We start from the raw sequence: 14,182 nt of genomic DNA on the forward strand, positions 1-14,182 counted from the left end.
CCCATCTTGGGCTCCCCCCAAACTTCTCTCCCCCTCCTTCCCTTTCCCCTAGTAGTTAATTAGGTGAAAAAGGAGAAAGAGAGAAAAGGATATTAAGGGAAATTCATTAGCTCAAAGCAGCTGTTAAGAAAGTTAGCTTCTCTTATCTTACCAGTTTCAGTCCAGGGTCAGCTGCATGCAGTCTGGCCAAGAAAATGAAAGTCAGAACAGACTGAAGCTGGAGTGAGAGAAAAAAATGTTAAGAGATATTTTCTATGGTACATCTCACATCTGACCGATGAAATTCGTTTAGACATGAGCAGGCAGTGTGAGCTTGCAACACAGAAGGCCAATGGCAGCCTGAGCTGTATGGAAAGATGAGTGGCCAGAAGACAGTGAAGTGATTCTGCCACTTTGCTCTGGTGAGACCTCACCTGGAGTACTGCATGCAGGTCTGGAGCCCTCAACACAGGAAGGACATGGACCTGAGGGTCCAGAGTAGGCCACTAAAATTAATCCTGGGGCTGGAGAAGCTCTGCTATGAAAACAAGCTGAGGGAGCTGGGGGTGTTCCGCCTGGAGAAGGGTACCGGGAGAACTAATAGCAACCTCCCAGTACCTGAAGGGGGCTGCAAGAAGGATGGAGAGGGACTGTTCCCAAAGGCCTGCAGTGACAGGACCAGGGGCAAGGGTTTCAAACTAGAGAAGAGCAGACTGAGATTGGATGTGAGGAACAGGCTCTTTACCATGAGGGTGCGGAACACTGCAACAGGTTGATCAGTGAGGTGGTTGAGGCCCCATCCGTGCAGGTATTCAAGGTGAGGCTCAACAGGGCTCTGGGCAACGTGATCTAGTGGAAGATGTCCCTGCACAGGGGTTTGGACTGGATGACCTTTGGAGGTCCCTTCCAACCCAGACTATTCTATGATTCTATAATCTTCAACTAGAGCAGGTTTCTGAGAGCCCCAGCTCAACCTGACCTGGAATGGTTCCAGGGATGGGGCATCTCCCACCTCTCTGGGCAACCTGGGACAGGGTCTCACCACTCTTGTAATTTAAAAATTCATTTTATCTAATCTAAATCTCCCTCTTTTAGTTTAAACCCATTACCCCTTGTTCTGTCCAAACAGGTCTTACTGAAATGTTTGCCCCCAGCTCCAGATCGGCTTCTTTAAGCACTGAAAGGCTACCTAAAGGTCTTCCTGGAGCCTTCTCCTCCAGGCTAAGCAACTCCAATTCTCTCAGTCTGGCCTCACAGCAGAGGGCTTCTAGCCCTGCCAGCATTGCTGTGGCCTCCTCTGGCCACACTCCAACAGGGATGAGGGCTCCAGAGCTGCCCCAGCAGTGGAGGGAGGATCTCAGCATAGTGGAGAAGAGGCACAGAATCCACCTGCTGCCCACACTGCTGCAGGGGACTCTGGATGCTTTTGTCCAGCTTTTCACCCACCAGTACTCTCAAGTTCTTCACAGGGCTGTTCTCCATCCCTTCATGCCCCAGCCTGAACTGATACTGAGGATTGTGCCAACCCAGATGCAGGGCCTGGCACATGCCCACCTCTGCAGCCTGCCGAGGTCTCCCAATACATCAACTATGGCACATCCTTAAACCCTGCAGGCTCTGGGAACTTGGGCATCATCAGGGCACTGGCACCGCCTGCTTGTTGTGGGGGTTTTCAGTTGTATTTTTCTGGTGCGATGCCTTCCCCTCCTGAGCCTTAAACGAGTCGGTGCTGATGCAGCACCGGCCGGAGCAGCGGGCCGGGCCGCGGCGAGAGCGGGGAGGAGAAAAGCCCGGACGGTCCCCGCCATGCCGATGGCTGCTCCCCGCGATCCCGCCCCACCTCCTCCGGTCCTCCCCTTTCTCCCGGTCCCCCCCGCCGCCCGTCTTCCCCCCCGGTCCCGCCCCCCGGTCCCGCCGTGACCCCGCGGCCGATCACTTCCAGGGCGGTCCCGGCTCCCGATTTGAAAATGCAGGAGCGGCTGCTGGTGCTGCTGTGCGCGCTGGCGCGGCGCCGGCGGGCGGGCGGGCGGCCGGCTCCGGCCATGGCCGGCGACGAAGCCTGGGCCTGGGACGGGCCGCAGCGGCGCGCGTGGCTCCGGCACTACTACAGCCAGCGGCAGAAGCGGCTCATGACGGTGACCGGGGCGGGGCGGCGGGGACACGGCGCGATCGGCGGAGGACGGGAAGGGCGCGGGGACGTCAGGGAGGGGACCTGGGGATACGATACGCGGGGACCTGGAGGATGTGGGACACGGGAGGACACTGAGGGCACGCAGCCACAAAGGATGGGGCACGCGTGGGGCACGAAGCACACAGACAGGATGAAAGTGGGACACAGAAGGCACGGGGTACAGAGATCATGGGGGCATGAGAAATGGGGCCCGGGGGGCATGTGCAGGATACAAAAGTGCAGCGATGGGAAGGATGGGGGGGCGGGGGGGTGGGTACGGAGGTCACAAGAGGGACACAAAGGGTGGCAGACATGGGGGTTGTTTCCAAAACACAGGGTCAGGAAGGACGTGAGTCATAAAGGGACACAGGGGGACATAAGTCAAAGAGGATGGGGAATGTGGGGGATATGTGAAACATAAAGATGGGGACACAAAGGATAGAGGACTTGCAGAACATGGGATGTGAACTCAGCCACAAAGGACAGGGGATGCAGAGGACATGGGAACATGAAGGAGGGAGTGATATCAAAGGTAGGGGATGGCTGGGGTTACGTGGCAGTGAGCACAACCTGGGGGGAAAAACAGGGAACCCGCTTCTCTGGACAGTTGCTGAGAATGGTTTCAGCTTAACAGTGTTTGTAGAATTTAATAATAGAAAAGCAATTTCAGTGTAGGGGCTGGGGATGTGGGTACTTGCTCTGCCTTCCAAGACATGACCAAGCCCACACCTGACTCAATTGCAGGAAAGCAAGTGAGTTTATTAAAAACAAACCCACAGAGATTGTGGCCACCCCAAAGGGGACTTCTCCAGAAGGCTCTTCATCTGCAGCATGTGAGCATCTTGTCCAGGATCACAGCTCTTGCCTGCAGGGTTTGCAGTGGGGTTTCACAGTAGCAGGAATATTTGACCCAGTGGTTGGTGCCAGTTGGGACTCCTATCTGTGTAGCACTGGGCATCCTCTTTGTCCTGAGCAGGTCACTTGAGCTGGATGGTCTTCAGAGGTAGGGGTGGTCCTAGTGAAGTGCAGAGTGTGGACTGGGGAGGCACTGTCTTACACCCCATTTGTCTCTCCACCACGCTGCAGCTTCTGATTGCTCGCCGGAGGAGAACCAGCTGCTACTTCTACCCCCGTGCTTGGCCTAGTGTCAGGAGCGCAGACTGGTGGGAGCGGGTGGTCCTGAAGGAATTTGGGCCCCAGGACTGGCTGGAGAAGTTTCGGATGTCCAAGGAGACCTTCTTCTATGTCTGCAACCAGCTGCAGCCTGGGATGGCTGCGCACAGTTCCCACTTCCACCCTAGCCTGCCCCTGGAGAAGAGGGTGGCCGTGGCCCTGTGGCACTTGGCCAGCAACGTGGAGTACCAGACCCTCAGCCCACTCTTCGGCATAGGGCCCTCCACAGTGCAGATGTGTGTCCGGGAAGTGAGTTACACCATTGTCCTGCTGCTGAAACCCCTCTACCTCCGGCTGCCCAACGAGAAGGAGCTGGAGAACATGGTGCGCATCTTCTGCACCCGCTGGGGCTTCCCGCACTGCATTGGTGCCCTGGACAGCCTTCACATTCCCATCCACCCCCCGCTGCACCTCAGTGCTGACTACTGCAATGGGCAGGGCTGGCACTCCATCCTGACACAGGCTACTGTAGATGGGCTGGGCCAGTTCTGGGATGTCTCCACCGCCTTCCCTGGAAGCATGGAGAACAGTGCAGTCCTGGAGAGCTCCAGCCTGTGGGTGCTGGCCAAGGAGGGACGGCTGTGCCCCAACCCTCCCAAGCACTTCATGGGGAAGGCACAGAAGTATGTGCTGCTGGGTGATGCCACCTACCCCTTGCAAGACTGGATCCTGAAGCCCTACCAGGAGGATGAGACCCTCACCCAGCGACAGCTGCAGTTCAACTACCGCCTGAAGCGGGCACACAGTGTGATTGAGAATGCCTTCCTGCGCCTAAAGGCACGCTGGCAGATCCTCCTGAAGTGTGATGACTGCAGCCTGGAGCTGCTGCCCACCCTTGTCCTCGCTTGCTGCATCCTGCACAACATCTGCGAGGCCCATGACAACCCATTCAATGAGGAGTGGCTGGAGGGCACCGAGCCAACGGAGCTCCCCAAGCCCTGCCAGCCCGCACCTGCTGCCATGGAGGATGGCCAGGCTGAGCAGGTGCGCGAGCTGATGTGCCAGTACTTCGAGAGCTGCGGGGAGGGCTGATGAGGCCAGAGGGAGAAGCAGCCTTGCACATCCTTGTTCACAGGCTTCCCATGGACTTTGGCATACATAGTCCCATGGGTCTTGGGCTGTTCAGCCTCTCTTCTCTGCGGAAGGCTGCTGGCTGCACCATCCCTTTTTGGAGTGGGGAGGGGTTGGCTGCATCCACACTTACACTGGTTTTGTCATGGTGGGTTTAGGCAATGGAATGTATTTTGTGCCCTTGATCTCTTCCAGGAGTTGATCAGTCTAGTGATGTGTTGTGTGCCACATGAGTAAAGCAGGGATTGAGGCTGAGTGAGGGCTTTCTGGGTTTTCCTTTCCTAGAAGCGTATCTCTGTCAGGCTAAAACCAGCAGGAGGCTTGAAATAAGAAGGCAAACCCCCAATGAAAATATGAAACTTGCTATGTAAACACATTTGGGAGGGGAAAGTAAGGAAGAGGCAGAGCACTGACTTGCCAGGGGCTGGCACCAGCCTGGAAGAAAGTTGCATCCACAAATTCCTACTGTGCTGCTGCTCAGGGGAGCAGCAAGGGAGTGAGCTGAGCTGTCCCAGCCAGGCATCTCTCCTTGCATTCCTCTGGAGGGGTTTGCTGTAAGAGTCTCTGGCTTGGCCCCCAAGGTCCCTCTCCTCATTCCACGGGACAGCTCTTGCCTAGGACCTCCGAGCTATGCTACCAGCCCAGCTGCAGTGTGGGTAGAAACGTGTAGCTCTGTCCCTTGTATCGGCTGAGAAATCGTGTGGCACAGCCTTCCTGCCGCAGGCTGGAGCCTGGTGACACCCTGCCTCCGCAGGGCCAAGGCAGGGCCGGCTTGCTGGGCCGCGAAGGCTCCTCCATCAGCGCTCTGCTGGAAGCTGGTGGACGGGAGAATATCACAGACTCGTCCTGCTGTGCTGCGGGGCTGGGACCTGCTGCCTGCAGCTGGAGCATCAGAGGCAGAACCCCGACCCAGGAGCGAATGTGGGTGGCCGTCGGCTCCCACCGCCGCTGGTGCCCGCAAATGCATCATGCGGCGCGGGGCAACCTCCGGAGGGGACCGGGCTACGGGCACAACTCCGGAAAAGGAGGCTCCCCAAGGCGCAGCGGGACCGCTCGCACCCCTCACTGTACCCTGCCTTGAACGGCCGCGGGGATACGGAGGGAGCGCTGGGACGGGGATGGGGGAACAGAGCTGAGGCTCGGGGTGCAGCGCTGGTATGAGCAGAGGCGGAGGGACAACGCTGGGAAGGGTAGCGCTAGGACCGAGGTGCGCAGCGCTGACGCCGCGCGCCGCCACCGCCCGCGCGCCGCCGCCGGCACCGCTCTGCTGCCGCTCGCCTGGGGGGGGCGGGCAGGGAAGCGACACACCCTGTGGGGCGGGCTCGGGGCGGCACCGCCCTCCTCCGGAAGTGCAGCGGAAGCCGCTCGGTCACGTGAGCGGCGGCATGGCGGCGTGTGGTGAGTGTAGGACCGGCACCGGGCCCTGGTCCGGTTCGCGCCGTGCTCTCCACTTCCGGTGGCTCCGGCTCAGCGAGGCCAGACGGCCACCGTTGCGGCGGGCGGTGTCCGTGTCCCTCCCGGGGGTCCCGTGAGCTCAGGGTCGGCGCTGGGGTCCGATTCTGCTCGGTCCACCGGCACCGGGCCAGCGCTCGCCTGCTCCTCCGGAGCACCCCCTTTGCCCGGACTGCCGCTCTCTGCTCTCCCTGTCCCGGGCTGAGGGGCGGGCCGGCGGCTGCGGTCTCGCCTGACAGCGGGGGCTCCGTCCATGGTACCCCCTCATCTTCTTCCTCCCCGCAGGAATGTGACTGGTGGGAGCCCCGCCGGACACCTGCGTGCGGCCTGATTCTGCTCCCTCTGCCCGCCCCGGCGCCATGGTGACAGAGGAGGAGGTAGAGGCCATTGGCCGGACGCTGGTGGACGCGGCCCAGCCCCTGCCTGCCCGGTTCCGGGCCCTTTTTACGCTGCGCAACCTCGGCGGCCGGGCGGCCGTGGAGTGGATCAGTCGAGCTTTCGGGGACAGCTCGGCACTGCTCAAGCATGAGCTGGCGTACTGCCTGGGCCAGATGCAGGATGAGGCAGCCATCCCTGTGCTCATCCGAGTGCTGGAGGACACCAGCCAGGAGCCCATGGTCAGGCATGAGGCAGGTATGATGGCAGCTCCTGCAGCTCTGGGTGCAGGGGAAGGGTCCAGCCTGTAAGAACTTGTGGGTGCTTCCTCCACCCCATACCAGACAGCTTGTGATGGCCTGATCCAGCATGGGTGTCATGGCTTGGAAAAACCTGGTGCATGTAACCACCTCACCAAATCCCCTGGCTGGACTGGTTGGTTGAGCCTTCCCTTTCCTGCTGGCCAGGCTGGCTCATTTAGGATCAGAGTCAGGCCTGTTTTCCCACTTGAGAGTGAGGCTTTGCTGTAGACCACAACAGGGTTCTCCTCACAAAAGCACCTTAGTAACACTGTGACACATCCTTCCTTCAGGTGAAGCCCTGGGTGCTATTGGGAATCCTGATGTGCTGGATATCCTCAAATGCTATTCAGAGGATCCCGTGGTTGAGGTGAGGCTCTTGGCAGGGGGGGTTGGGTCATTTCCTCTGGAGTGCAGTGCTGCTGATGCCAGGAGGCAGTTTTCTCCTGGGCAGTCTCTGACTGTGGATGAGGACACCATGAGCTGCTTCCTGCGGTGTGCTGGCACCCAGCTTCTCTTGGGAAGCCCTGGGCACCCTCCCAGTGCCATATGGTGCCATCCCGCAGCCAGAACTGTGTTCTGGTCCCCACAGGTGGCAGAAACATGTCATCTGGCAGTGAAGAGGCTAGAGTGGCTGCAGGAGAACAAGCAGGAGCTGAGCACCAGCCCCTACCACTCTGTGGATCCTGCTCCCCCTTCTGAGGAGACGGACGTTGCCAAACTGCGCCAAACTCTTCTGGACGAGTCGTGCCCGCTCTTTGACCGCTACCGAGCCATGTTTGCCCTGCGAAACCTGGGGGGCCAGGCTGCTGTGCTGGCTCTGGCAGATGGTAAGGAGCAGTGTGGGGCTGCTTGCAGCCTCTTCTAAGTCTGTACAGGTTAATCCAGCATTAGCCCATCCCAAATCCAGGAGTGCCGGGGCTGTGGGGCTCTTACTGGACTCTTAATGGGTTCATTTACAGAGCTGCTGTCCCCCTGCGTGTTTGCAAGAGCCACATTGCAAAGCTCTCTGAGCTCTCTGGTGGTTCACAGCTCCCTCACTGTCCTCCAGGGCCCCTTTCCTTGTGGGTCTTGGTGGGAGAGGGCACAGACTGTATTGTTAGCTTGGGATCAAGCAGTCTAACCTGGTGTCTCCTGGTGGGACCTGACCCCAGGGTTTCAAGGTCCTGTCACCCATCCTGCAGTTTTGGAACAGCTCTGGACATGAGATCTAATTTTTCCTGAGTGAAGAAGGGGCAGACTGCAGCCCAGGAACTGTTTGTACACAGCCCAAGGGAAGTGAATAAGGCTCTTCAACCACCTGGGGAGAGCTGAGGGTATGCAGGGGTCAGTGAGCACTTGCTACTGCTGTTCACTTGCCCAACACGAGAGGGCTTGAGGCTGTGGCTGTGCTACCAGTGTGCCCCAGGCACATCACACTGATGGGTTAGGGCCTGTGAGCAGCATGGGCTCTCTAGAGCAGGTGAAGGTGCTGTGAGCTCTGCCAGGAGGGTGTGCGGTGCAGAGACTGTTCCAGCTGTGCAGGGTCAGAGTGGGACAGCCCTTCCTGTAGGTGCTTTGTCCCCTTCCCCAAAAGCCGCTGTGGTTCTGGGGTGGTGACTGCCAGCAATAACCCACGGCCCAGCCTGCCCCGTGGCTTCCGCACGCCTTGCGGCTGGGGGACCGCAGCGAGGGCGCGGTTCGGCAGCAGCGGCGGCTCCCTCTCGCCTCCTCTCCGCAGGGCTGCGCTGCGGCAGCGCCCTCTTCCGGCACGAGATCGGCTACGTGCTGGGCCAGATGCAGGACGAGGCCTGCGTCCCGCAGCTGACGGCGGCGCTGCGCAGCCGCTCCGAGAGCGCCATGGTGCGGCACGAGTGCGCCGAAGCGCTGGGCGCCATCGCCCGCCCGGCCTGCCTGGAGACCCTGCGCGCCTTCGCCAGCGATGAGGAGCGGGTGGTGCGAGAGAGCTGCGAGGTGGCCCTGGACATGTACGAGTATGAGAACGGTGCCCAGTTCCAGTACGCCGATGCGCTCTGCAAGCTGCAGGCCGCCGCCTGTGCTCTGCCTGGGGAAGGGGGGGGCACAGGTTGAGCACGCTGCCTCCCACCCCCGCTCCCCTTCTGTTTCCCTGGCGGCCTCTCTCAGTGTGGATCCATGTCTTTACTGCAGTGGAGGTGGAGGAGGACCTGGATTTGCTCTCTGGAACAATTAAAGCCACCTTCTTCCAAATATAGACTGAGCTGCTACTTCCACACCCCACCCCCCAGTTTCCTGGATCTGCCCTTGTTCCCTGCCAGCATCAGCACTGCCTGCCCACAGCCTGGCCTGCAGCTTGAACCGGGTGGGCTCTGCTCTGCACGTTGGAGCCTGTTGCAGCTGTGTAGGTCTTGGGCCTGCTCTGGGCTTGTGCTGCTGTGGCAGCTTGTTGTGAAACAGCTCTGCTCTCCTTGCTCGAGCATTGCTGGGGGGCCAGGACAGGCTTTGGGTGCTTGCTCTTGTAGGGTTGTACCAGTGCAATGCCTCAAAATCGCCCTTGGTGCTGGACTGAGACAGATCCCTTCTTGCCTCTGCAGTGGAGGAGCTGCTGTGGATTTGGTCTCTCCTGTTGGGGCAGGCCAGGGCTGTGCTTGTGGCAGCTTTGCCCTGGGATGGGGGCTGTTTCATGACAAAATTTGGAAGATTTGGCTGCATTTTTGATTCCTTCAGGGAACGGCGCTGCTATTAGGGCTTAGAGGGTGAGGCAGAGCCTGCCCAGACTTTCCCCCACATCTAACCAAAACTGGGAAGGCTAAGGCTGCTGTCTGCTGCCATCACCCAGCACCCAAAGCCCCTGGGCAGCCCAGTGTTGGCACAGAGGAGCTATCTGGCAGTAATATGTTTGGAGGGAGCTCTCATGTGAGTTGAGCTGAGATTGAGCTCTTGCCTAGATGTGGAGTGCACCCAGTGCTGCGTGGTTTGGCCCTGGTGGGGAGCCCTGGGGCTGCCATAATGGAATCATAGAACACAATAATTTAGGTTGTAAAAGACCTTTAAGATCAAGTCCAACTGTAATGGGAGGAGAGAACACAGGGTGGGGTCTTTAATGGTTTGGGGTAAACCCCCCCCTACCTCTGTCTGTGGGGTGCATCAGGAGCTTTCACAGTGCTGCCCCACAGAGGGGCCAGTGAGGTCCTGCTGTGCTGCAGGCATCCTGACGAAGAGGCTTTTCTCCTAACCATAGTCTCCTTAGGAGTTGTTCCCAGGCTCAATCCTCTTAGTCCCTAAGGCCACTGTGGCAGCTGGCTCGTCTGGCCCAGTTCAGGACCCCATGGGAGGGGTTTAAACTGGAGACGTGACCAATTTTGGTCACCTGTGCAGTTCACTGGCAATCAGACATGCATGCCTGATGGCTGTGGGTGGGCTTCTGTGCGATGTGGACAGTGAGGGCCACTGAGCTCAGCGCTGGAGACAAAGACAGGATGTTTTCACACCATTTTGGAGTCAGCAGCTGTTACCAGGCTTCTTGCCCCCCTTCCCTCATTCTCCACGGACCCCAGGTGATGAGTAGGATCCATCGGGCACTGCCAAGCTTTGGAGTGCCTCTGTACCCATCTCTGTGCCCTGTGGGTGGAGGGGCAGGGCAGTGGGTCGTGTCGTTTCCCCCTGGCATTGTCATGGAAGGCAGCTCACAACTCCACACCAGGACTTCCCTGGTGCACGGTTCAGGGCGCGCTGCCAGCGCCGTTCCCAGGTGTTTGCCCGTCCATTTGTACCTGCTTATCACCCCAGCTGTTCCAGCCCTTGCTCTCTGCTGTTCTCTGGCATTTCCACAGGTGACTCACTCAGACCACGCAGAGTTGTTTCAAATCTCTCTGTACCGGCCTTTACCTCTGCTACCCCAAAGGCCTTTTAAGCCAAAACTGGAACAAAATGAGCATTTTTGTGGCCAGGATCTTGCCAGGGGCGACCTGGGTGCACTAGAGCCAGGATGTGTGCCGGGGGTGGAGGAGGGCCTGGCCATTAAGACCTGACTTGGCACCAAACAGTCCTCCCTGGCCAAGGCTGCTGCTGGTCTGGGCCAAGCCAAGCACCCTCCTGGAGGAGAGTGAGCTGCTTTCATGGGGTACCTGGACCCATCACCCCTCTGAGGCTGCTCTGGGAAGGTGGCAGCCCCTTGCTGTGGGCTGCTTCATGATGGCTGGATGCTACAGCTAAGGGAGCCTTGTGGGACACCCCTCAGTGTGAGGCTGCAGCAGCCGCCATCCCTTCTGCTCATCGGTTCCCAGCTCAGAGGGTGCTGTATCCTCTGGGGAAGGGTGCAGCTGCTGGGATTTCACACCATCTGCTTGAGGGATTGAGGGCTGGCTGAGGGATTTAACCAAACTGGGAGGAGGAGGGGGGAAGCCTTGAGCCTTGAGGGATGGATCCCTGCCTTTGGAGGTTCCTCAGCTGTGGATCATTCCTTGCTCCTGGGGGTTTGGAGGTACCTGCAGTGCTGCGGAAGGGCAGATTCTGGGGAGTCTGCCATGCTGGAACCTGTTGGTGAATCCCCAGGCCAAGCCCACTGGGGCTGTTCCTGGATTAGCAAAGGCTAAACTGCTTCCCACAGACACTCTGTCCTTTGGAAGGCAGTGTGTGTGCAAGGGCAGGGCAAGTGGCACTTACACTGCTCATGAGAATCTCGCTGTCCCCATGAGCTGCCAGCACCCAGGAGCCTCACAGACCCTGATGCCACTTCTCTGCAGCTTCCTGTGCAGCAGAGGCTTTGGTGGCTCAGGCTGGGGTGTGTGGGGAGCTGGCAATGGCCTCTGTAGAGGGCACCCTACTCTCCAGCACCGGGGGGCATGTAGGTTGTGGCACTTGCTGCAGTCTCCTGCCTTCAGAGTGGGGTGCTGTATGTGGACTACAAGCCCCTGACCCTGGACAGCATCCACCTACCCTGCTATGTCCTTTACCTGGGGATGGCAGCCACCCTGGTGCTGGTGGTGGCATATGCCATTGTGGGGCACCTCATCAAGGACCTGGCGCATGGCTTTGCTGATGAGTGCTGCCCAGAGCAGAATAGAGATTTGGGGCTGGGGGGGGGCTAGGGGAGTCCCTCAAACCCATGCCATGGCATGGATGTGCCACTGACTGTTCTGCCTCTGGCCCCTCAGACTGGGCAGTCAGGCCCAAGATGGAGGAGAAGATGGTGATGGTTGAGGGGACCATGCTGGAGGTGGAGTGGCTGGAAGAGGATGGGGTACCAACAGAGAGGAAGGCAGAAGGTGAAGGAACTGGTGCCCTGCCAGGCTGCTGGCACAGCTCAGCACCACCTTGCACAGCTCCATCTCCTTCACAGACTCCCATGAGGGGAGGCTCTAGGGCCAGGTGACCACATTGCTGCCACCAGGACCCAGGAGCTGTACCCAGCCATTGGGTCACAGCATGGACTTAAGACTGTGGTTCAGGGGTGATACTGCCTGGTGCTGGCACGTGGCTTCACCATCCCTGGCACAGCCTCACATGCTTATCGTGAGGCTGATACAGCTGCCTCAAATAAAACAGCCTACCCCATCCTCCTTCATGTGCCCCTTAGCCACGTGTGGGCAGGGGTAGATGGCAGGGGTGGGACACCCCAACCTTCACCTCCCTGGAGCTGTGCCAGCCCCCAGGCATGTGCAGCTGTCCACATATGGACAAATATGTGGGTATGTAAAGGTGGGTGCTCAAGGGTGCAAACTGTTAGCACAGGGACACAGCCTGGGTGCGGGCACAGACACGGATGTGCACACGCATGGACGTGGAAACTAGGCCACATGTGCCCATGGGGAGGCCATGATGTGGCAGGGCAGGGGCTCCAGCTGTGGGGCTGAGACACTGGCCTTGGTATGCCCCAGCATTGCCAGTGGGGATGGGAGTGCAGTGCCCCACAAGCAGAGGGAAGAGACTGGGGTGGAACAGTACGCAGAGTGGGCACTCCTCCACACATCTGCCCACCCACCCATCCGTCTGTCCCTCCATTCCTCACTCCTCATCTACTCAAGTGCTGTAGGGGTGGGCCGCTGAGCACAGGGCTGCTGCTGTAGCCCACGAGGTGCTGGCCAATGGGTGTCACAGGGTTCTGCTGGCAGAGCTGGAGAGGTGCCACTTACCAAGAATTACTGGAGCCTGGTTGCCTTGACTCTTAGTCGCACTTGTCCTCTTGAACCCAATAAAAGCCAACTGCTGGCCTCGAGTCTAGAGCACAGCACCTGTTCTTGGACCCAGCAGTGGTGTGTGGGAGAGGAGAGCCCACCTCAGAGTGCAGGATCCAGACATGCCTCAGCCCTCTGCCAGCCTCTGTCTGAAAACGCCAAGGGCAATGCAGCCACTCTCACTCCTGGTCCTGCTCATCCTCGCCACGACTGCCCAGGGACAGGCTGGTAAGTCCCCCAAATCCTTGTGCCCCGGACTACCCTGAGGGGAGGGGTGGCTGTGCCTGCCCTTGGGCATCAGATCAGCTCCTGGGAGCCCTTCCCAGTAGGGCCAGCCTGTCCCAGCATGTAATCAGTCTGGGGGCAGAGCAAGAAGATTTGGGTGCACTTGCCTGCTGTCCCTAGTGCTCCCCCCCATGCCAAACACCCCCAGGGACAGGTTGTCTGTGTTGAGGGTGGCTTCCTCAGCACCAATGGGATACTTGGGGAAGTGGCAATGAGCACTTGCCAACATTCCCTGGCATCCCCAGCATCCCCAGTGCCAGGCTCAGCACAGTCAGGACCCTGCACCATGGGATGGGGGTTCTGTCCCCTGCAAGATGGGGTTCCCTTGAAGCTGCCCTCATCCCCCTCCTTGTTTCCATCCCCATCTCTGTCCCTGTGCCTTGATGTGCAGGCACCAGCCCCAAGGAGCTGCAGCCCTGGCTGGTTGGCCTCACGGCTGTTGTTGTCTTCCTCTTCATCGTCTTCGTGCTGCTACTTGCCAACCGGCTCTGGAAGATCAGGATGCACAGGTGGGCTGCTGTGGCAGAGTACCTGCCTTGGCACGGGGGTGCTGGCCAAGGAATTGCAGGGTCTTTGCTGTGGCCAGGGCTGGCAGAGGGTGGTGTGGAGTGGGGCCATGGCTGTTCAGGGGCACAGCTCAGCCTTTCTCTGCCCCCACAGGAAGCGGAGTGGCCTCCAGGAGAAGCAAGGCAGTGACAGGTACCACAGCTCCGGGTGTTTCGGGGGTGGCACTGGACCTTGGCTCCCCGATGGGGATGGCCATGTGATGGCGGTGCCATGCGTGGTCCACTGTGCCCTTGGCATGGCTGAAGGCGGTGGTGGTGTGCCAGGGGACCAGGCTGGGATACCCTATTCATTGACACCACCCTCCCGGCAGGCTGAAGCAGGCCGTCTATGCCAACCCGGCGGCCGAGGAGAGCGGCGAGGAGCAGAGCAAGATCACAGCCTTCTGACGCGATCGCGCCTGGTTCCCCCGAGGCCTGGCCATGGGCACCACGCCTGCGGCCCCGTCGGCGAGGCGCAGATCCACGCCGGGTTTTGCGGGGCGGCTTCAGGGCGGCCGCGGAGCGGGAGGGGTGGCGGAGGAGAACGGTCGCGGCCCCCGCCCCGCATCCCCCGGCTCGGAGCCTGCAGGCGGCCCCACCCGGGGTGGGGCAGCGGCTGTCCCCGGTTGTACCCCAGTAAAAGTCCCCATCCTGACCCGGCCTGCAGCGTTTGGTGTCACCGTGCCGGGGGTGGGGCTG

At 59.7% G+C, this 14,182-nt stretch overlaps 3 protein-coding genes across 3 annotated transcripts; all 3 read left to right on the plus strand.

Annotated features, from left to right (window-relative positions):
- The first annotated feature begins 1,915 nt into the window (after positions 1–1,915).
- On the plus strand, positions 1,916–5,102 carry LOC137450048 (uncharacterized). The gene is made up of 2 exons (XM_068156181.1): positions 1,916–2,114; positions 3,236–5,102. The coding sequence occupies exons 1-2, from the start codon at positions 1,947–1,949 to the stop codon at positions 4,352–4,354; spliced, it is 1,287 nt and encodes a 428-aa protein (XP_068012282.1). The 5' UTR covers positions 1,916–1,946; the 3' UTR covers positions 4,355–5,102.
- A 627-nt stretch (positions 5,103–5,729) lies between these two features.
- On the plus strand, positions 5,730–8,969 carry DOHH (deoxyhypusine hydroxylase). The gene is made up of 5 exons (XM_068156442.1): positions 5,730–5,791; positions 6,131–6,478; positions 6,813–6,889; positions 7,112–7,349; positions 8,240–8,969. The coding sequence occupies exons 2-5, from the start codon at positions 6,205–6,207 to the stop codon at positions 8,587–8,589; spliced, it is 939 nt and encodes a 312-aa protein (XP_068012543.1). The 5' UTR covers positions 5,730–5,791; positions 6,131–6,204; the 3' UTR covers positions 8,590–8,969.
- Positions 8,970–12,661: 3,692 nt separating this feature from the next.
- On the plus strand, positions 12,662–14,138 carry SMIM24 (small integral membrane protein 24). The gene is made up of 4 exons (XM_068156450.1): positions 12,662–12,881; positions 13,330–13,447; positions 13,599–13,637; positions 13,816–14,138. Exons 1-4 carry the CDS (start codon positions 12,776–12,778, stop codon positions 13,889–13,891), a joined length of 339 nt encoding a protein of 112 aa, XP_068012551.1. The 5' UTR covers positions 12,662–12,775; the 3' UTR covers positions 13,892–14,138.
- Positions 14,139–14,182: the final 44 nt, after the last annotated feature.

This window comes from Melanerpes formicivorus, unplaced genomic scaffold, assembly GCF_026170545.1.
Source record: "Melanerpes formicivorus ecotype bairdi unplaced genomic scaffold, bMelFor1.0.p_v2 SCAF_34, whole genome shotgun sequence".
NCBI lineage: Eukaryota > Metazoa > Chordata > Aves > Piciformes > Picidae > Melanerpes > Melanerpes formicivorus.